The 20,609-nt window shown below is 48.5% G+C and overlaps 1 protein-coding gene across 2 annotated transcripts; it reads right to left on the reverse strand.

Moving 5' to 3' along the window:
• Positions 1-11,320: 11,320 nt before the first annotated feature.
• On the reverse strand, positions 11,321-20,116 carry LOC112913542 (uncharacterized). Of its 2 annotated transcripts, XM_072739444.1 has the most exons (7): positions 19,313-20,116; positions 15,539-17,155; positions 14,069-14,128; positions 13,270-13,302; positions 12,182-12,921; positions 11,690-12,083; positions 11,321-11,492 (listed from the first exon to the last, which is right to left on the reverse strand). In XM_072739444.1, the coding sequence occupies exon 1, from the start codon at positions 20,054-20,056 to the stop codon at positions 19,763-19,765; it is 294 nt and encodes a 97-aa protein (XP_072595545.1). In that variant the 5' UTR covers positions 20,057-20,116; the 3' UTR covers positions 11,321-11,492; positions 11,690-12,083; positions 12,182-12,921; positions 13,270-13,302; positions 14,069-14,128; positions 15,539-17,155; positions 19,313-19,762. The 2 variants fall into 2 exon arrangements, with proteins under 2 accessions (XP_072595545.1, XP_072595546.1); XM_072739445.1 differs by lacking the exons at positions 11,321-11,492; positions 11,690-12,083; positions 12,182-12,921; positions 13,270-13,302; positions 14,069-14,128 and having other exon boundaries at positions 15,820-15,904; positions 17,064-17,155.
• Positions 20,117-20,609: the final 493 nt, after the last annotated feature.

The raw sequence follows: 20,609 nt of genomic DNA on the forward strand, positions 1-20,609 counted from the left end.
GGGAAGGGCTCTCTGGGTTATGAAGACCCAGAGAAACCTAGGTAGAGCAGCACCTGGGAGCTTAAGAAATCTGTAAATGGTTAAGATGCCATGAAAGACCAACATCTGATAAGGTAGTGAAGATTTAAGGAGTATATTCACCCCCTAAAAGCCTCCCTACCTCAGTTTAGAGTCCAAATAAGGAGTGGGCTCCAAAAACCTGGGATGGGATACCCAGAGGAATGTGCTATATTATCTGAAATTGCTGGGCCAGCAGCAGTGGCTCCCTCAACTATCTGGAGGCCTCACCTGTGGTAGGCGATTTAGAAGATGTCTGCCTCAAAGCTTGCTCCAAGTACCATTTCTAGAATAGACTGGCAAACCCCCCTTCAAATCCAGTCTGCTGTTTTTACATGGTCTGTAATTTAAGAATGTTTTACAGATGAATTGGTTTAATGTTTGGGAACCCCAATGAAAAATGACTCCCCAAATGAGTTCCATTCTTATTAGTAGACTTGTACTACAAAACATTGCACTTAAATTTTGAGTTCTGTCAGTAAATACTGGAAATTTCAAATATGCCTCAGCTTGCCAAACAAAACACTTGCTATCTAGCACCTTCAAGAAAACTGATTTTCATGTTCCAGAAAACTAGTATGAGGACTTAGCATGACAGAAGGGAGAGGCCCCAATATAGAAAAGAGCTGCAGGGCTTCTTTTGTGTGGACAAGACTCCTAGCACCCCAGGGGACCTGGAGGATGCTGGACCAAAGGGTTAAGTGTAAAATAATTTGTAATGGGCATCTCTTGGGACTCAAGGTTTAAATTAAATGCTTAGAGTCCATCCTAATAGTCTGCTGGGGTCAACTCTTGAAGCTTGGAGATTGTGACCTACAGGAGGGTTGTATGCTGGGTGTTGAGAAAAGGGGTCATCCGACTCCGGTGGGCATGGTAGGGTTTAATATGTGAGGTTGGGGGGAAAAAAACAGCTAAAAATGTTCTGTGGAGGGTGCCTAGTGGGCTCAGTCAGAAAAGCCCACATCCCTTGATCTTGGGGTGGAGTTTAAGCCCGATGTTGGGTTTAAATAAAAGTTCCTGTTGAAGGGCCCCAAGATGCTTCCAATTTGATAAAGGAATGTGCTAGTAAAATGTACCAGCATCTTAAGTTTAATGGATATTCTCAGCCATGGTTGGCAGTATGAGAAAATAGGGTTAAAAGGATTCCAGAAAAGCAGCCAGTGGGTAGTGGCACCATCACATGTAAGGTAACCATGATTGCCCTAATGGACAGTAAAGCCCATAAGGCAGAATAAGGGCTTCACCTGGCCAGATCAGCAGTGAAGACTAATAGACCTCTGTATGGCCAGGGGCCACGCATAAGCACAGCCATAAGGTCTATCAGCTTTCTCCTCGCAGCTATTACTCTGGCTGTATGAGCGGAAAGCTAATTGAAAATCATGATCTTATCTTAGAGTGGGAACATGAGAAGGCCAGGTGACAAGTGGATTTCCAGGCCAAGTTCATCTCACCATAGGTCAGATAGGCGTGCAGACTCCTTAGGTTATTGCCCTGAGTGAATTGGTATGAAGGGGCACACTAGGTAGCTGACAAAGCACCCCCTCCCCCGCCTCCCGCCTTACTCTGGATCCCTGGCTTGTGAAGTAAGAGTCATAATGGTAGGAAAGACCAAGTCCTCTTGGCCTCTCAAATGTCATTACCCATTCAAGACCTTGAATAAAGAGAAGTGCCACATCTGAGGTTTGGGCCGTGCTCATAGACTTTGCAAAGGCAAGGAAATACCCTTTTAATTGTCTGGTTTTAACAGATGAATTCTGGTAGAGGAGAGCAGATGACTAGGACCTTAACCACACAGCTCAGCTTAATGTGTCTTTGCCAATATAGGCCAACAACTCTCCAGCACTTGAGAAGCTCCTGACCTTATCTGAAACTTTCAGGAAGTGAATACATTCTCTTCCATCAGCATCAAGGAAATTAAAAAATATTTTATGTTCTCATAACATGGATATTAGAACACATTCCCTGTCTTTCTCCAGGGCTCTGATAACTCCTGCTGTTACAGTAGAGTCTGAAGAGACATTGATCACCTTGCCATGATCCACTATATTAATGTCCTCATTGGGTTTGTTGGGGAGAAAGCACGAGTGCTCTGGTTGACTTAGGAGGACAGGTGTGCTAGAGAGAGGAAGAATTCAGGGCTCTGCCGCATTAGGGAAGTTTTTAGGGTCTAACAGTCTTGGGTGAGATGGGCAAAGTAGGGTCCTAGGGCCAAATCTGGCCTGCTGCTTGGTTTTTGTTAAATGTCTTATTAATATACAGCCATGCCCATTTGTTTTGTCTGGTGGCTGCTCTTGTACTACATTGGCAGAGATGGGTAGTTTTAACAGAGACCGTGTGGCCCACAAAACCTAACATCTTAGTGTATGTACAATCTGAGCCTTTATAGGAAGAGTTTACCAATTTTTGGCCTTGAGCAGAACTAGGACATTTCCTCCAAGGTAAAGGCCAAGATCATGCATCACTAAGAGGCAGAAATTTTGGTAAGACATTTTGGATTTGGGAGAAAGTTTACCTTACAAATGAAAATACAGCTCCTACCTAATTATTAGGTGACCAGAAGGCTGCAGGGGTTCTGCAAGCTGCCCAGCCATCTGCCAAAAAGGACAGTAGGCCCCATCATGGAGGTATCTGTTCATAAATGGTTTTGTGTGGTGTCTCTGACAAGTCTCAACAGTCACAGCTTAGACCCTGAGTATTACAAATCAAGGCCATGTCTCCTCCGTCACAGAGCTATTTACTATTCATAAAGCAGCTCCTGGAGCGCCTGGGTGGCTCAGTCAAACATCTGCCATTGGCTCAGGTCATGCTCCCAGGGTCCTGAGATGGAGCCCCATAAGGCTTCCTGCTCAGCAAGGAGTCTGCTTCTCCCTCTCCCTTTGCCCCTCTTCCCCAGCTCGTGCTTTCTTTCTCTCAAATCTTTTTAAAAACAAAAAACCTCCAAAAGCAGCTCCTAGAGCTCCTGAGTTCACTCTGCACTAATACCACCCATGCTGTAGGATGTTGGCAGATGTATCAAGTCATAAGGCTCTTTTTTATTTTTTTATTTTTTTTATTCATTCATGAGAGACATGGAGAGAGAGAAAGAGGCAGAGACACAGGCAGAGGGAGAAGCAGGCTCCATGCAGGGAGCCCGACACGGGACTCGATCCTGGGTCTCCAGGATCACACCCTGGGCTGAAGGTGGTGCTAAACTGCTGAGCTACCCGGGCTGCCCTCATAAGGCTCTTTTAAGGCATCTCAGTTTTGTTTTTCGTTTTTGTGTAGAAATTTTTGCATATATTTCATGAGATTTGTTTCCAGGTATTTTATTATATGTTACATGTGTGTGGTTTTTTTTTTAATTCATGAGAGACACAGAGAGGCAGAGACCCAGGCAGAGGGAGAAGCAGGCTCCATGCAAGGAGCCTGATGCAGGACTCAATCCCAGGTCTCTAGGATCACGCCCTGGATCAAAGGCGGTGCTAAACTGCTGAGCCACCAGGGCTGCCCTATATGTTACATGTTGTCTCGGATTTGATTTGCTGCAAGTGTTTTTTTTTTTTTTTTTTAAGATTTTATTTATTCAGGAGAGACACATAGAGAGGCAGAGACATAGGCAGAGGGAGAAGCAGGATTCATGCAGGGAGCCCGATGCGGGACTTGATGCGGGACTCGATCCCAGGACCGCGGGATCATGACTTGAGCTGAAGGCAGACGCTCAACTGGTTTTTTAAAAAGTAAACTCTGCACCCAAGTGGGGTTTGAACTCACGACCCCGAGATCAAGAATTGCATGCTCTACTGACTGAACCAGTCAGGTGCCCCAAGAAATACTCTAGATTTAAAAAATATATATTTATTTATTTATGAGAGACAGAGGCAGAGACGGAGATGGAGAAGCAGGCTCCCTGCGGGGAACCCGATGTGGGACTCTATCCTGGGATCATGCCCTGAGCTGAAGGCAGACACTAAACTGCTGAGCTACCCAGGCTCAGATTTTTTTTTCTTTTTCTTTTCTGTTCTTTCTTTTTCTTTTCTTTTTTTTTTTTTTTAAGATTATTTATTTGAGAAAAAGAGAACTGTGAGGGACAAGCAGACTCTGAACTGAGCACGGAGCCCAGCATGGGGCTTGATCTCAGGACCCTGAGATCATGATCTGAGCTGAAATGAAGAATCAGATGCTTAACAAACTGACTCACCCAAGCGTACTCAAAAAAGATTTATTTATTTTAGAGAGCACCAGGGTAGGGGGCAGGAGAGGGTGAGAGAATCTCCAGAAGACTCCCCACTGAGTACAGAACCTGACATGGGGCTCAGTCTCATGACCCTGAGATCATAACATGAGCCAAAATTGAGTCGGACCTTCAACCAACTGAGCCACAAAGGTGTCCCGAAATACCATGGATTTCTATATTGATTGTGGCCTTGATAAATTGACTTAGCTATGCTAATTTAAATGTAAATTTCTACATAAAAAATGTTTGCAAATGATAGTTTTATTATTTTTTAAGATTTTATTTATTCATGAGAGACAGGCAGAGACAGAGGGAGACAGGCAGAGGGAGAAGCAGGCTCCATGCATGGGACTCGATCCCAGGTCTCTAGGATCAGGCCCTGGGCCGAAGGCGGCACTAAACCGCTGAGCCACCGGGGCTGCCCTTTTATTGATTTTCTAATCTTTATGTCCTTTATTCTTTTCTTGCTTTGTTGCCTGCTCTTAGATCTAAGTTTGTTTTTTATCATTAGAACTATGATGCTGAAAAAAACAAAACAGAACAAAACAAAACGACACTGAACAAAGTTGGGGTCAGAGGACATCCTTGTCTTATTACCAAATTTCAGAGAGAAAGCTTTTGTTATTTCTCCCTCAAAATATTGTTAGGACTGGCTCAGTCAGTGGAACATGCAACTCTTGATCTCAGGGTTATGAGTTCAAGCCCTATGTTGAGTCCAGAGATTATAAGTAAACTTAAGAAAAAGAGGGGCACCTGGGTGGGGTGGCTCAATCAGTTAAGCATCTGCCTTCAGCTCAGGTCATAATCCCAGGGTCCTGGAATTGGGCCCCACATCGAACTCCCTGCCCAGGAGGGGAGGCTTCTCCCTCTTCCTGCTCTTATTCTGTCTCTTTCTCTCAAATAAAATCTTAAAAACAAAAAAACCTTTCACAGTTCTAAAGGGAAGAAGTCAAAATCAAGGTGTTGGCAAGGCCACACTCTGAAGTTCCAAGGAAGAATCCTTCCATGACTCTAGCTTCCATGGTTGCCCACAACTTGTTGTTCCTTGGCTTGCAGCTGCATCATTCCCATCTCTGCATCTATTGTCACATGGCCTTATACCTGTGTCCAGATTTTTTTCTTATAAGGACACCAGTCATTGAATTAGGACCCAACCTAATTCAGTATGACCCCATCTTAAAATGATTATATCTGCAGGAGCTCTATTTCTAAATAAGGTCATACGTAGTTCCAGGTACTGGGAGTTACAACTTGGAACATAACCTTTTTAAGGTACACAGCTTAACCCACAATGCATACATTCAGTTTTCTTCTGAGAATCTCCATACATCATCTCATTCCTTGAACATATTTGTCATAGTTTAGTCTTGCTCTGATCACTCCAAAATCTGCATCTTCTTTCTCTGTGTCTATGTTGTCTGGTGTCTGGTTTGTCTTTTATGCCTGGATATTTTTGATAAGGACACATATCATGTATGTATATCAGAGGTATAGGATAACCAGAAAACTGATGTGGTGGAATGCCTGAATGGCTCAGTGGTTGAGCACCTGTCTTTGGCCCAGGGCGTGATCTTGGGGTCCTGGGATCAAGTCCCACATTGGGCTCCCTGCTTTTCTTCCTATGTCTCTGCCTCTCTCTCTCTCTCTCATGAATACATAAAATCTTAAAAAAAAAAAAAAAAAAAAAGACCCATGTGCTATTATCATTTTTGAGGGGATGGTGGCAGGAATGCAGCCATATTTTTAAAAATTGCCCTAAGAACATAAGCTCAAAATGGCCAATATGTACTCAATGGAAACCATAAAATGGCAATTTGAGAAGAGCCAAGTCAGTGAACAAATTTGGAAAATTCTGTAGGCACCAATTTGAATGTACATTCTGGTAGGGGTGGGAGACCACAACAAATCAATAAAACATCAGTAGTATGAGAATTAGGGCTGAATACAAAGGAGCAGCAGCATACAGTGATGAGAAGAGAATCCTGGTGCAGTTGTAGTGTGGTCAGGAGGCCTCCTAACAAGGGCCTAAAGGAAGGGAGTTGATAATGCAAGGATGCTGGGGAACTGGGAGAATGGCCAGTAGAGGGAAGGGAGTGCAGTGCCTTAAGGCTGAGGCTGGAGCCTACACTGTGTTCAGACAACACCTAGGAGGCAGGGCGAGTGTAGGAGAGAGTGGGTGAAGATAGGAATATTGGTAGGGCCTGGAGTCAGATGTAGGGCCTATAGGCCATGTTAAAGGGATTTTTCTCTAAGATAAATAGGGTATCTCTGGTTCATCTGGAGCAGAGTTGATCTGATCTTGCCTTAAGAATATTCCTCTGATGGCTGGGTTGAGACTTGAGTAATAAATTCATCTACAGAGCCAGGCATAGGACCTAACCAGCTATCTACCCAGATGGCTCCAGTCATGCTCCCTTGTGTTAGCCGTTGGCCTTACTTCTTACCCTAGGTTTTAGAGCATTTTACATAAAAATTGAGGATAAGGGGTGCCTCACTGGCTCAGTCACTAGAACATGTGACTCTTGATCTCAGGATTGTAAGTTTGAGCCCCACATTGGGTGTAGCAATTACTTAAAAATAAAATCTTAAAAAAAATGAAGATAAGGTGCTGCTACCTTTTGGGAAACAGAAATATTACAATGTTTAAGCCATTAGTCTTAGAATAAAAACTTACAACTTTTTCTTAAGTTAGTAGGCCCTTATTTTAAAAACTCTGATGACTACTCAGCAATACAAAGTAATGAACTATTGATTAATATAACAACATGGCTGGATCACCAGAGAAATATAGAATGCTTTATAACCTGTATATAATATATAATATTACTTATATATAAAGTTATAGAATATTATATCAAACTTTCCCCTTGATTGTTTCTGAATGCTGGGTTAAAAACTGATTTACCTAAATGAGACATCTCTGTAATGTTCAGGCTTTCTGTAATAAGCATGAAAAATGTGTGCAATTGGAAAAAATAAGATGGGGCACCTGGGTGGCTCAGTTGGGTAAGTGTCCGACCCTTCGTTTTGGCTGAGGTCACGATCTCATGGGTCATGGGATCCAGCCCTGAGTTGGGCTCCACTTTCAGCAGGGAGTCTCCTTGAAGGTTCTCTCCCTCTGCCGCTCCCCTTACTCTTGCACCCACATACTTTCCTTCTTCCTCTTCCTAAAATAAATAAATAAATAAATAAATAAATAAATAAATAAATAAATAAATAAATAAATCTATCTTAAAGAGAAAGAAAAAATAATAAGATTATTTACATTTAAAAATAGGGAAGGGGTGCCTGGCTGGCTTGGTAGAGCATGAGACTCTTTTTTTTTTTTTTTTTAAGTTTATTTAAGTAATCTCTATACCCCACTTGGACTCAAATTCAGGACCCCAAGATCAAGAGCCTCATGCCCTTCTGACTGAGCCATCCAGGCAGCCAGAGCATGCAGCTCTTGATATCCAGGTCATGAGTTAAAGCACGACGTTGGGCATAGAGCTTACATAAAAAATAAATACACATACATACATATATACATAAAACAGGGAGGGATATAGATAGTCCCCAAGTAGGCACAATCACTGGGTTCTTTCTCAGAGTGATAAATACCAGAAAGGCAGTGTAGCCCAGTCCTTGAGAAACACTTCAGGAGCAAGATGGCCTCCGAGAACCTCTGAAAACTTTGGTCTCATCCTATGCACAGATGGAATAATACAAGTTCCCATAAGCTCCTGGGAAAATTGAGTTAACACGTGTAGTGTTTGTAACAGTGACCATCACATACTGTGTTCAATTAAGTAGAAATTACCCTTTGCTTACTCTGGTTCTTTCCTAGGCAAACTCCTCCTCTGGGAGAAGACAACAAAAGGAGGAATTGTAGCTAAAGCCAAGAAGAAACAGGCCCAGGGAAGGGGGCTCTGGGGCACCGGGAGTAATTCCACAAAGGGAAGCCTGGGCAGAGACTCCTCTCATTTTATGGCTACCTTTCCCTCTCCCTTCCAGGGGGTTGGTGGTTGAAATGGGGAGTAAGGATGGGGGTAGAGGCAGGACTTGTTCTTCTTGGGAATCAGCAGCCCAACTCCAGGGCCTAGCTGCCAAACTCACAGGCTAACATGGATTCCACCCCCTACCGCCTATCACATTCCCTGACTTCTACCTGTGATTTTTTTTTAAAGGTTTTTAAAAATTTATTCACGTGAGACAGAGAGAGGCAGAGACACAGGCAGAGGGAGAAGCAGGCTCCACGCAGGGAGCCCAATGAGGGACTTGATCCTGGGACCCCAGGATCACACCCCGGGCCGAAGGCAGGTGCTAAACTGCTGAACCATCTGGGCATCCCTTACCCATGATTTCATCCAGACCCCAGATATTCTCCACGAGCTCCTTACCCCAGCCTTGGACAGGCAGAACCAGCCTAAACCACTAGGTACCACTTGGACAAAGTCAGGCTCACTGATGCTGGCGGATGAAGGAGTCCCACGTGCTGGGGTAGTGGGGTCATGGCGTCCTCCACCCCAGAGTGGTTACTTATGGACCATTTGTTCAGATGAAGTTAGAATAAAGCTGTGTTTGGCCGGCAGAAAGGAAAGCAAGCCTGGGACTGGTGTCCACCTCAAAGTGGAGCCTGGGCACTAAAACATTAAGATGGAAGTGGAATGTGTGCAGAAACCCTTTACCAGAGTGGGTGCCCAGGTTGGAATCGCTGAGTCTCAGGTCAGAGTGTCTTAGGTCCCACTGTACCTGGCAGGCTTAGTCAGTAGGGCATGTCATTCGTGATCTCCTGGTGAGTTCGAGCCCCAGGTTGGGTTTTTGAGATTACTTAAATATATAAACTTTTAAAAAAGCAGTTCGGTCACCCAGAAGGTAGAGTTCTGACAATGTCACCATGGTGTCTGCCACCCCAACCTCACAGAAAGCCATAGCCTTTGCTGTTCTAAGCACAGCTCATTTTTACTTTCTCAAATGTGATCCACTCACACTAGCATCCCCCCATGCCCAAGGAGAAGAGGACACGCATGTACCCCACTCCCCAGGATAGCAAAGCAAGTCTGGTAGCTGCTTTTCAGGTGCTCTGGCTTAGCAGGCGCTTCTGGCTGCTTCCTCACCATGGGCTCCGCTGGCCTGGACGCCCCAAGCTCTCCTGCCTTTCTCCTGCTCCCACCTCCTGTGCCAGCTCAAAAGGGCTAGTGGTTCTCCCTGCAGGGGCCGCACCTGCCTCCTCTTTGATCTCATTGCCTATGTTCCATTCACACTGACTTTTCTCTGGTCCTCAAAAGGCTGACTGCAAGCACTGTTCTCTGTACCAGGAAAGAGGTTTGTGCGCTGGCTCCTCTAATCATGCACTTTTGAGAATTCAGATGTCCTTTTTTTTTTTTTTTTTAAGATTTTTAAAATTCATTTATGAGAGAGAGATAGAGAGAGAGAGAGGGGGGGGGGGTAGAGAATGAGAAAGGCAGAGAGGCAGAGACACAGGCAGAGGGAGAAGCAGGCTCCATGCAGGGAGCCCGACGTGGGACTCCATCCTGAGTCTTCAGGATCACACCCTGGGCTGAAGGCGGCGCTAAACTGCTGAGCCACCCGGGCTGCCCCAGATGTCCTCTCTTAACCCAATCACATCACCCATTGCTGCACATGCACACCTGCTGCTGAAACACACTCATTTTGTTTTCTCCACAGGATGCACAAGCTTAGAATGCTGGGCCTTATAGCATCAGTCCTGGTGGGTGATGAGCTTGGCACAGCCACCGACATCCATGGGTCCCTGCCACCCTTGGTCATCCACTTAGACAGTGGCTGCACTTTCAGCCAGGTGTCCCGAGTCTTGCTCAGGTTCTTGGAATTTCTGCTGCAGCTCTGGCCCCACCTTGGAACCCTCCCCGACCCCCATCTCCTATGTGTCCTGTTTCAAGGGCCCTAAGCAGATCTCTGAATCTCATTTTTATACCTAGGGGCCTGGGATGGCCTGGCAACCAGGAGTCAGCTTTCAGACTCCCCTCCTCTGGCCTCCTAACCCAGGTCTACAAGTCAGGGGCTTGAAGTGCAGGACGCATCAAAATTTCCACAGGACCCAGCACCACCCTGAGAAGTGGAGGGAGGGTTTGGAAAAGTGCACCATTAGAGAGAGCTGGCTTGAAGCAACACCAAGATGCACCAAAATGGCTGTCCCATCACCCCAGATCTGGTGCACCCCAGACTCTGCACCACTATCTGGCAGAGACAGGGCAGATCTCTGCTGCTTCAGCCTGCCTCTAATCCAGGGTCAATGCAGGGATCAGGGGCTGGACTCTGCACCTTAGCTCCTTCCATCCTGGACTATGGAAGTTGGCATGAAGGATGAGGCTGCAGGATAGACAGGCTGACGAGGTGGGAGAGGCATTTCCCCAGCTGCACCCCGTACATGTAGGGACCTTTCAAGTGAGGTGTTTCAGGAGTGGACTTTGGACATACCAGGGGACCTAGATTTGTATGGATGGCTTTTGGTTCTAGATGCAGGGTTTCTTGGGATATAGCGCATAGTAAGGTCCTACAGGATATTATTTGGGGTGGATAGAGAGTCCATGGGTTTGTCTGAGGTTTATATAGGGTTTTACTGGGGTGGGTTAATGAAAGAATTGCTTCATTTTCTGAGCTGTGTGAAAGCTATAGAGCATTCACTGAGTGAGGTGGCATCTTAGTGGAGTCACCCTCCTGGGGTGGGATCCCCTCCTGGGGATCATTTTAGGTGAGAGAATGTCATGGGTACCCAGCTCACTGGGACTTCTAGGGCCTCTAGGCAAGGTGTGGAAATGGTAAGGTCCTTTGATATAACATTGAGGTATCCTGCACGGTGCATGGATGAGACAATTGCAGAAGATCAATTATCCAGAAGTTTTCAAAGTGGGGGGCATGCTGGGAGTGGGCCTCAGGACAGACATGTGGCCACAAGAAGCATTAGCAATTCACAGGAACCCCTCCCCACTAGCCACTGAGGGGCCAGGGCATTCCTGAGCAAGATGTCAGAGACCCTGCCCAGCCTGCCCAGCCCTGACCAGCCCCACAGAAAGTCACAAGACCACTGGAGGGGGGAGATGAGACAGTTTAATAGAGAAATAAGCTTTGGACAGCCTCCTGATCAGAAGGGAGCCTTTCTTGGAGTGAAAGGCCATTATGGAGGCTAAGGGCGCCAAGTAGGGAGGGAACAGCATGGGAGATGGTACCAGGAGTGCCTGTGCTCAGCAGGTACTGGCAGAGCCTGAGGAGAGAATGGGGGTCAGGTCCTCACAGACATGGTCACTACAAAGACAACCAACCCCCTCAGCCTCCCGAAACCCCAAGGCTGGGCTGGCTCAGGACAGCCTTATGCATGGTATTTAGTAAGGCTTGAATACTACGGCCATCCTGCCTGAGTGCCTGGAAGTCTCTTAAAGAGGCCAAAGAAGCCCGTCTCACCTGGAGTGATGAGTGGAGTGGCTTTCTCAGGTAAGGGGCTGAGAAAGGAACATATCAAATTAGCATCCCCAGCCCTTCTGTCCTTATCTCCCAAGATGACGCCTGGTGTTCCCTCCCAGGGGGCACACGTACTTGCTATTCTTCCATTGTCACCTTAAACAATACTAAGGGTTCTAGCTTTCCCTGATGTGGGGCACTTCAGGGTTGATTATCTGTGAATAACAAATCCCATGGCAAGCCCAGGGAGTAGCCAAGAGGCTGTCCTCCTTAGCTAAATTGCCGGACTTTACCCCACATAGGTGTGCTCAGCTCCAGGGGCATACAATTTCCGGGCTCCCCACATTTACCCCATCTCACCTGTGCTTCTGATTGTATTTGCATTTGCATTTTCCACCTGTGAGAGGAAGAGATTGTCAGTGTGGAGAACCTGGGGAGCTTGGGCCATCACACCCCTCCCCTTGTGCCCACCACCCTACCAGCCCCACCACTCACTCAGGGCTATCAAGATTCCAGCGATGCACAGGAGCCCTCCAAAAATCATCCCGCCCAGCTGCAGGCTTTCCCAGTCTGGGGGAGCAGAGAGTGAGCTGGCACCAGCCTGGCTCCAACCCCCTCATTCATTCAAAAGATATTAGTGATCATCTACTTGTGAAGATGTGCTTACATTTCAGGCAACAAGAAAGGCCAGTAAACAGAAACACCGTATACTAAATGCTGTGAACAGCACTATGAAGAAAAGATAAGCAGGAAAGCACAGAATAAAGAAGGGAGTTGAAAGGCTTTTTGATTAAGGCAGGCTTTTCTGAAAGGTCGCATTTGCAAGGAGGCTAGGGGAAGAGGAAGGGTGTGCAAGGTCCGTGGAGGATGGTGGCAGGCAGAAGAAGAGGAAAGCTGCTGGGGCTGCAGGGCGACAAGTAGCCGGTGCTGGGCTCTGGCAAGTTAGAGAACTGAAGGAATGTTAGGGGAGATAATATCCTGGGGGCCCAACAGCCTCCAGCCCCTTCCCCAGAAATTTTCCTAAATGTCTCATGGGTACCTTCCCTCCTTTTGGAATGAAGCTCTCCCAAAGACCATGTTGCATGTTGGCCTCTCTCTCGTCATAGTCCATGCTGACTCTGTAATCCCCAGTCCCAGCCCTCACCAAGCTCTAGCCAAGAGGTCCAGGAAAGACAAAGGTAGGAGTGGGGGATGGGGGTATCAGCTCTTACCATAGTAGAAGGGACTGTCTTTATCTGCAGGAAAAGGGGAGGAAAATAAAAAGAATAAAGACCAGAACCAGGAGGCAGGATGTGGGGTCTTTTTTTTTTTATAATTTTTTTTAAATTTTTATTTATTTATGATAGTCACAGAGAGAGAGAGAGAGAGAGAGAGAGAGAGAGAGAGGCAGAGACACAGGCAGAGGGAGAAGCAGGCTCCATGCACCAGGAGCCTGACGTGGGATTCGATCCCGGGTCTCCAGGATCACGCCCTGGGCCAAAGGCAGGCGCCAAACTGCTGCACCACCCAGGGATCCCCGGATGTGGGGTCTTAAAAGGAAAATGTGGGGTAGCAGGAGCAGGGCAGTTTGGAGTCCTACTCACCAACCAAGTCATTGGCTTCCAAGGCAGGCAGGCCTGGGTGGGAGAAGCAGAGGGAAATGGGTATTCATTCAGGACACTGGTTTCAAAATGAATTAGCAGGCATGTCCTCAGCCCAGAGCAGGCTCCTGGGTGGGGGACCGGGGACCCTCACACCTTCCCCAGCCCGAAATAGCCCTGGAATTTTGCCTCTCACCATAGCCTTTGTGCCCCCCTGCCAACCGCCAATCAATCTTCCCACCATTTCTCGGGCTTCCAGCTATTCTTCCTTGCATTGAAATGGGATGGTATATTGGTATCTTTTTACCCTCTTCTGAGAAGCTTCCTACACAGACCCTGGCTAATGCCCTATCAGGGAATAGGGAATGCTTCTCTCTTTATGCCAACAGATGGTTACTGTTTTCCAAAGTTCAATTATTAAGGACAACTTTTGCAATACCCACTTCCTCCCTACACTATTATTTCCTTAGTGTCACTCTTTAAATTGACAGTTTATTTTATTTTTAAAGATTTATTTATTTATTCATTCAGAGAGAGCAAAGAGAGAGGCAGAGACACAGGCAGAGGGAGAAGCAGGCTCCATGCAGGAAGCCTGATGTGGGACTCGATCCTGGGTCTCCAGGATCACACCCCAGGCTGCAGGCGGCGCTAAACCGCTGCGCCACGAGGGCTGCCCTAAATTGACAGTTTAGATGAAAATCCATTTGTTCGACATCAGACCCCCGATGGGAAATGCTGCCCTCGTTTTCACTGCCTTGGTTGAGAGGGTGAGTGGCAGGAGGTTCATTCTGGGAGGACTCACCTGCCAGTGTGAGGAGCAGGCCCTGGGTCATTCTCTTCATGGTACGGCTGCAGAGGGGAGCTGCAGGGGAGGAGGGCAGGTTGGGATCAGACAACTGGGATCTGCCCCAGGTTCCGGGGCAAAGAGCCAGGGCACAGATCCTGAGGGTGCACTTGGTTTATGAGGTGGTCTTGGGAAAGTTACTAATTTCTGTTTCCTTATCTAGAGATGGTAATAGTAAACGCCTAGTGGAGTTAATACTAGTTAAGTACTTAGAACCTTGCTTGCACATAGTAAGTGATTTGTTAAAGTCTTTAATCAGATGTTTGACCCTAGGTCAGAGGAGCAGGGGTACTGTTCTAATTCAGCCTTTGGTTCCTAACCCCCAGTCAAAAGGCTAAGGTACCCTGAGCTATTGTTCCCAAAGGTCTGGGCCCCGGGCAGTATCAGGATGAATTCCAAGATAGTCTCTGCAAAGGGCCAGGGTATCCAGGGCTGTGCAGCAGAGTAACCAGCAGCTGAGCAGGGGAAAGGTGGTAGCGGGAGCATGTGAGAGCCTCCCATCCCAGTCCCAGCCAGGGATCCTACTCCAGGGCAGCCCCAAATTCCATAGCAGGAAACTGCCTGGTGGTTGGAAGGAACATTGCTTCTTTCTTTTTCCTTGGGGTGGGAACTATCCCACGAGTTTCTAGTGGCTGCTTCCTTGAGATAAGACCCCTTCCAGCTCTCTGCATGTTGTTCGCTACGGGCAAATTTAGGGATTATCAGCTGTTGCAAACTAAAGCCCCTATTATCTACTGGGCCCAACGGGCTGGAACTCTAATCCCCTCAAAACCACCTAACAGCTGTGTGACTCAGTGGGTTACTTAACCTCTCGGTGCTTCAGTGTCCTGTAAAACAAGGAAAATTAATAGCAACTGCATAAGGTTATGACTGAATTAAATGAATTACTAATGTGAAGCCTAAGTATAATGCCAGGCACATACTAAGTAATGAAATGTGTTACAATAAATACATAGCCCTCTATTTGCTAAATGGGATGCTGATTCATGAATGACTTAATAAGGCAAATTTGATAGGTAGATAGTTACATACATACATGGGTCCTTTTGCCCTAGATGGGAGGGACTAGTAATATGCAGCTTCTGAATGTGAGAGTTTATCGGCTTTTAGCAGTCTCCGAAGCTGGCCTCCTTTAGACTCATCCCCTCTCACCACCCTAGGATTCCTGAGTCATGGGGGTTGCAACTCCACTTTACATATTCTTTAGCCAAAGACTGGTTCCTGTTTCCTCCTGCCCCTAACCCACTGTCTATATGATAGTGGTCACAGAGCAAGTGGCCTCCAACCGTCAAACACCTCAAACATGCATCCTGTTACTGAGAATACCTGGGCACCCACCACCTCTTCCTCAGACTGGTACCCCTCCACCCTCACTCTTCTTCTGTCACCCTTCTGCTTAGCAGCCCTGAAGTCCTAGAAGACACTTACCTGAGAGCAGAGCGCAGATCTGGAAAGGCTGCTGGGGCTGGATTCAACTCAGGTGGGTTCCAGCTCTTTAAACCCAGCAGCTCCGCCCAGGGCAACAATACGGGCAGACAGGAGGGAACTGGTCAGATTCCTTAAGATTCCTGTAGCTCCTTCTCTCCCTGCCTCCTCCCCCACACTGTGCTCTTGAGACAGCTTGCCCTACCACACCCAGTGCTGAGCTGAGCTCCTGGAGGCCCCAGGGCCATCAGAGGTGGTGGGAGAGGTGGTGGGAGAGGGCCGGGCTGGGCCTCAGACATTTCTCTAGAGAAGATGGACTTTCAGCTTCTTCAGCTCACCTAGATCCTAAAAGAGGAGTCCAGAGGGGTGCTGGAAGGGGACAGGATGTTTCTGGGTTATTGTGCCAGCAGTGGGGGTTCCAGGACTTGTGTGTGGGGTATCCTGGGGACAGCTGAGTTGATTAGGAGTCAGGCACTGGTGCTGAGGCTCCATTTGCTCAGTGGTCCCATTGTTTTTCCTTGGACTGGGTGTTTATTGAGGGGGAGGGCTGGGGCTGATGGCACCCTTCAGGACTGCCCACCCTCTGACGAGTCCCAGACACCCACTTAGCCTAGGGAAACTGATGGCTGGGATTAGAAACCACCCTGGCCCAGACCCTGGTTTCCTGCCTGCTCCACAGAGTGTCAGGGAAGGGGTAGTGCCAGGAGGAGGACTGCAACTCCAGGCTAAATAATGGGCTGCTTCCCTCTGTGGACCCCCATATCTGCATTATGTGCTTCTGGCCAAACTCCCCTTTCATCCCTCCCTCCACCACATGCTTTTAGCCTGTGCCCCTGGGTCTGGATGACTCCAGGCCTCTCCTTCTTCCCCAATTCCTGTGTTCACTGCTTTTGCCACTGGATGGTGATCAGCTGAAGGCAGGACTGTTGCCTCTCTTATTCCCAAAGGCCTCTCTTTATTCCTGGACACCAATAAATAGATTTTAATTGAATTGTTGAGTCAATGAAGACAGGAAGCCATCAGACGCTCCCAGTGCTGGGGATCAGGGAGGGAAAACAAAGCCCTGAAAGGCAGGGTGAGGAGAAAGGGTGAGTAGGAAGGGGGAGGATATTCCTAGTGTGAATATGTTCACCTTCTCATGGAAACCTTCCATGGTGCTCCCTGCCTTCAAGATTCAGTTTCTGGGATGCCTGGATGGTTCAGTGTTTGAGCGTCTGTCTCCCTTTGGCTCAGGGTGTGATCCTAGGGTCCTGGGATTGAGTCCCCCACATAGGGCTCCCTGCGGGGAACCTGCTTCTCCCTCTGCCTGTGTCTGCCTTTCTCTGTGTCGCTCATGAATAAATAAATTAAAAAAAAAAAAAAAAAGGATTCAGTTTCTGTGGAGTTCAAACCCAGGGGCTCTGGGGCCAGGAAGAGCTAGAGTTGAAGCACAGCCTGCCATTTGCTCACTGGGTAAGCTCAGGTAGCTCCTTCATCATCCGGAGCATCCGTTCCTTCTCCTCTAAAATGGAATAATGATAGGACTGACCTCTGAGGTTTCTGGTGTAGGTTCTGCAGGAGCATGGAGCTGCTCTGTGGTCAGCCCTCAATATGTATTTGTGGAATGAGTGCCTCCCAGACCTGGTGTGAGGAAAGTTTGTTAACCTTGAGATCCAGAAGAACCATTAATTGCATATACTTTGAAGTCAAATCCAGGCTCTGTTAGTTACTTGCTATGTGCACCCAAGCAACTAATTCAGCCTTTCTGCCTAATTATTCATCCATAAAGTAGGAACCATGACCGAGCCTACTCTGAAGGTTTGTGGTGATTGTAACATCTGATTATGCTGCTCAGTTCCCTGTAACTGTAGCTGGGAATGGCCCTGATATACACACAAAGAAATCTGTGCAATATAAGAGAAAGGGGGTCATTGGTAGAGAGCCCCCCATGGAGAAAGCACATTCCAGAAAAGAGAAAGGAAGTATAAAAAGGACCTTAGGTCCACTTCTCCAGAAGGCCCTAGTGTCTTTGCTCTGCCCTGCAGCTTCTGCCCTCTTCAGGGATCCTCCACTCCTAGCCCTGGCACCATGAGATAGCATCATCTTTAACAGATAGGTAGAAAGAAGGGGCAACTGGGTGGCTCAGCTGGTTGGATCTTCAACTCAGGTCATGATCCCAGGGCCCTGGGATTGAGCCCTGCATTGGGCTTCCAGCTCAGCGGGGAGTCTTCTTCTCCCTCTCCCTCTGCCCCTCACTCCACTTGCGCTCTCTCTCAAATAAATATATATAATTTTTTTAAAATAAAGATTTTATTTATTTGAGAGAAAGAGTGAATGAGAGATTGAGCATGAGCAGGGGTTACCCTGGTTTGAGGGGGTCTGGTACCCAGCTACCTGTGTGTGACTTCTGCAAGCACAACGGTAAGTCACTACCTCGTTTCTTCATTTTGCCAAAACTGGCTGTAGGTGTAGGCGCACCATGGCTGAGTAGTGCATCTGCCCCTCTGGGGGGCCTCAAAGGCTGGACATTCCCTCAGTGGCAGGCAGCAATGCCTTCTACACTGGAAGTGGTGCAAAGTCAGTTCCCAGGTTAATGAATTTATCTTCTTAGATATTAAAAGCAGTACTTATTGGGACACCTGGGTGGCTCAGAGGTTGAGCGTCTACCTTTGGCTCAGGACATGATCCAGGGGTCTGGGATGGAGTCCCACATTGGGCTCCTTGCGGGAGAGCCTGCTTCTCCCTCTGCCTATGTGTCTGTGTCTCTCTCACTCTCTCATGAATAGATCAATAAAATCTTAAAAAATAAAACCAGTAGTTATAAATGGTCATGAAAGTGGGTGTTGAAACCTTTAGAAGTTTGGCATATTAACAAGTGTTCACTAAATTGTCCGTTCATTCATTAGCAGTGTTTAGGATGAACAACCGCTCTCTCAAAGTATAATACCTGAGAGGCTGGCCTGGCAGCGAACTGTTTTCAGGAAATCAGTTTCAAGTAGGGCTGGTCATAGCCCTGCTTCTTGGACATGCATTCCTCATCAGAATCTCTGGAGCCATCTATTTGGGTCTGATTTCTTATCTACCAAATGGAAGAGCTGGGTAAGAGGCACTGAGGCTTACAGGGAAATCAAACCTTGGGGTGATGGAAGGCTGGGAAGAGTGGGTGATGGACAGCCAGACTTAGAAGGGTGGGTGCAGATGACAGCTGGGAGGTATTAAGAGTTGAGAGAGAGAAAACTGCAAGATCCAGTTCTAAAGTCCTTCTTCCCCTTCTGGAGTCAGTGTTGCAAAGTATACAAAGGACCTCGTGTAGAAGGAGGGAAGTCTGTTGCCAAGAGTGGCGGCCTGAAAATCAGCGCTGACTCTCAGGATCCTGCCTCTGCTCATGTCAATCACTGCCCCACCTCCTCACACTCCCAAACTGTGATCTTCCCTCTTCTGCAAGCACCAACTATTGCTCTGTGGAAAACAGAGATGCATCCTCAAAGCCATTAACTTCCCTGAGGAAAGGCACTAAAACAGGAATCATTTCTAAGATCGACCAGAAATAAAAGAGAAGTGACCAGCATCTTGCCTGGCACGTAGTGGGAGCATATTTTTTTTCTTACTTTCCAAGATGGACTGAATATCAGTATCAGCAGAAGGCTGGGATTGTCTGTTTTGAGGGGGTCTGGTAGAGGGGGGAGAAGACCCCGTTCGTGAGGGGAGAGGTTATCTCTCTCCTCTGAGGCTTTCCCCAGGTGTCTCCGATGTTTCATCCCTATGAGAAATACATACTGAGATCCCACCCGGACCCACCTCCTGGGCCGCCTCTCTCAGGGGTCTCGCTGCTCTTCTTTCTGCCTTTCTGCATTCTGGCAGGTCCCGCCATGTGTACTGAGGGCCAGTCTGGGCCCCCAGATCTGGGGCTCACTCCCTTTGAGGATGGGGTTGGGGGGTGAAGGTTGGACAGGAAGAGATGCAGCCTGTGCAGGCGGTTAGCGGCTGTACGACAGGGTGCGAGGGCGGCCCTCTGAGGGCTCTTCTAGGCCTTGGCCGACTCTCGGCCTCAGGAAGGCAGCAGGAGGGGCCCTTCGCTGCGGATCCCAAGGGCCATCCGGAAGAGGGGATACGGGCACGACCCGGGGGCGGGGGTCCCACGAAGGGGGATAGGGGCCTCCGCGGCAGCCACTCCCCTCAGCACTGTAGTGGGAGCCGGGCTCTCACTGCTGACGCCGGGTATCTTTGGCGGCCCCCGGCCTCCAGAAGCTACTCCCCGAGCTCTCGGAAGCCCAGGCCAGGAGGCCCTCCATTACCAGCCTCCCCCTTCGCGCAGAGGACCGAACGGCAGCCAATTGAAATAGGGTCGTGTGGCTCCCGGCCAGTCAGCGCTAAGAGACGGCTGCCGAGGCGGGGCCGCGGGTGCAGCCGCCTGTGAGGCGACGGCCCAGGAGGCGGGGGCGGGGCTCTTCTGTCGTCCGTCCTCGCGTGGATTGGCTGCTCCGGTTCAACGGCGCGCTCGGCCAGCCCCGTCCTCTTGCGCACGCGCAGCCGCTCGGCCATCTCGTCGCCGCGGCAGGGCCGCGACTCGGTTTAAATCTTGCCGGTCCTTGTCCGTCTGTTGGTACGTTCGTGCCCGCGTGATTGTCACGGTCTTCCGGAAGTCGCGGTCTTCGGCACCTGGGACCCTAGAGGCTGTGAAGAGTAGCTAAGGTTGAAGCGACTGCCCAGTTGCTGAGTCCAGAGCAGGCCCGGAAGGAGGAAGACCGGAGCGGGGCGGCCTGAGGGACGGGCGGGAGGCGGCGAGCTGCAGGGAGTGAGGCCAGGAGGAGGCCAGGAAGCCGGCAGGGACTCGGGCTCGGGGAGGGCTCGACAAGGCGAGGTAGGAGGCTGCAGACCCGTGTGAAAGGGGAGAGGCGGAGACGGTTCACCGAACGGAGGCCGGGCGGCGTCACTTCTCAGTGACTGTCATTCTGCTTCTGTTAGTCAGTAATGCTTCCCTCCCACCCACAAGCGCCCTGGCACCCTTGTCCAACTACTCTAGGTGTCTCGTCCACCGGATTTCTCAAGCCCTCCATCTTGTAGCCAGAGGGTCTCATGGACGCACCTCCTCTTC

Source organism: Vulpes vulpes, chromosome 15 (genome assembly GCF_048418805.1).
Source record: "Vulpes vulpes isolate BD-2025 chromosome 15, VulVul3, whole genome shotgun sequence".
In the NCBI taxonomy this organism is placed as follows: Eukaryota; Metazoa; Chordata; class Mammalia; order Carnivora; family Canidae; genus Vulpes; species Vulpes vulpes.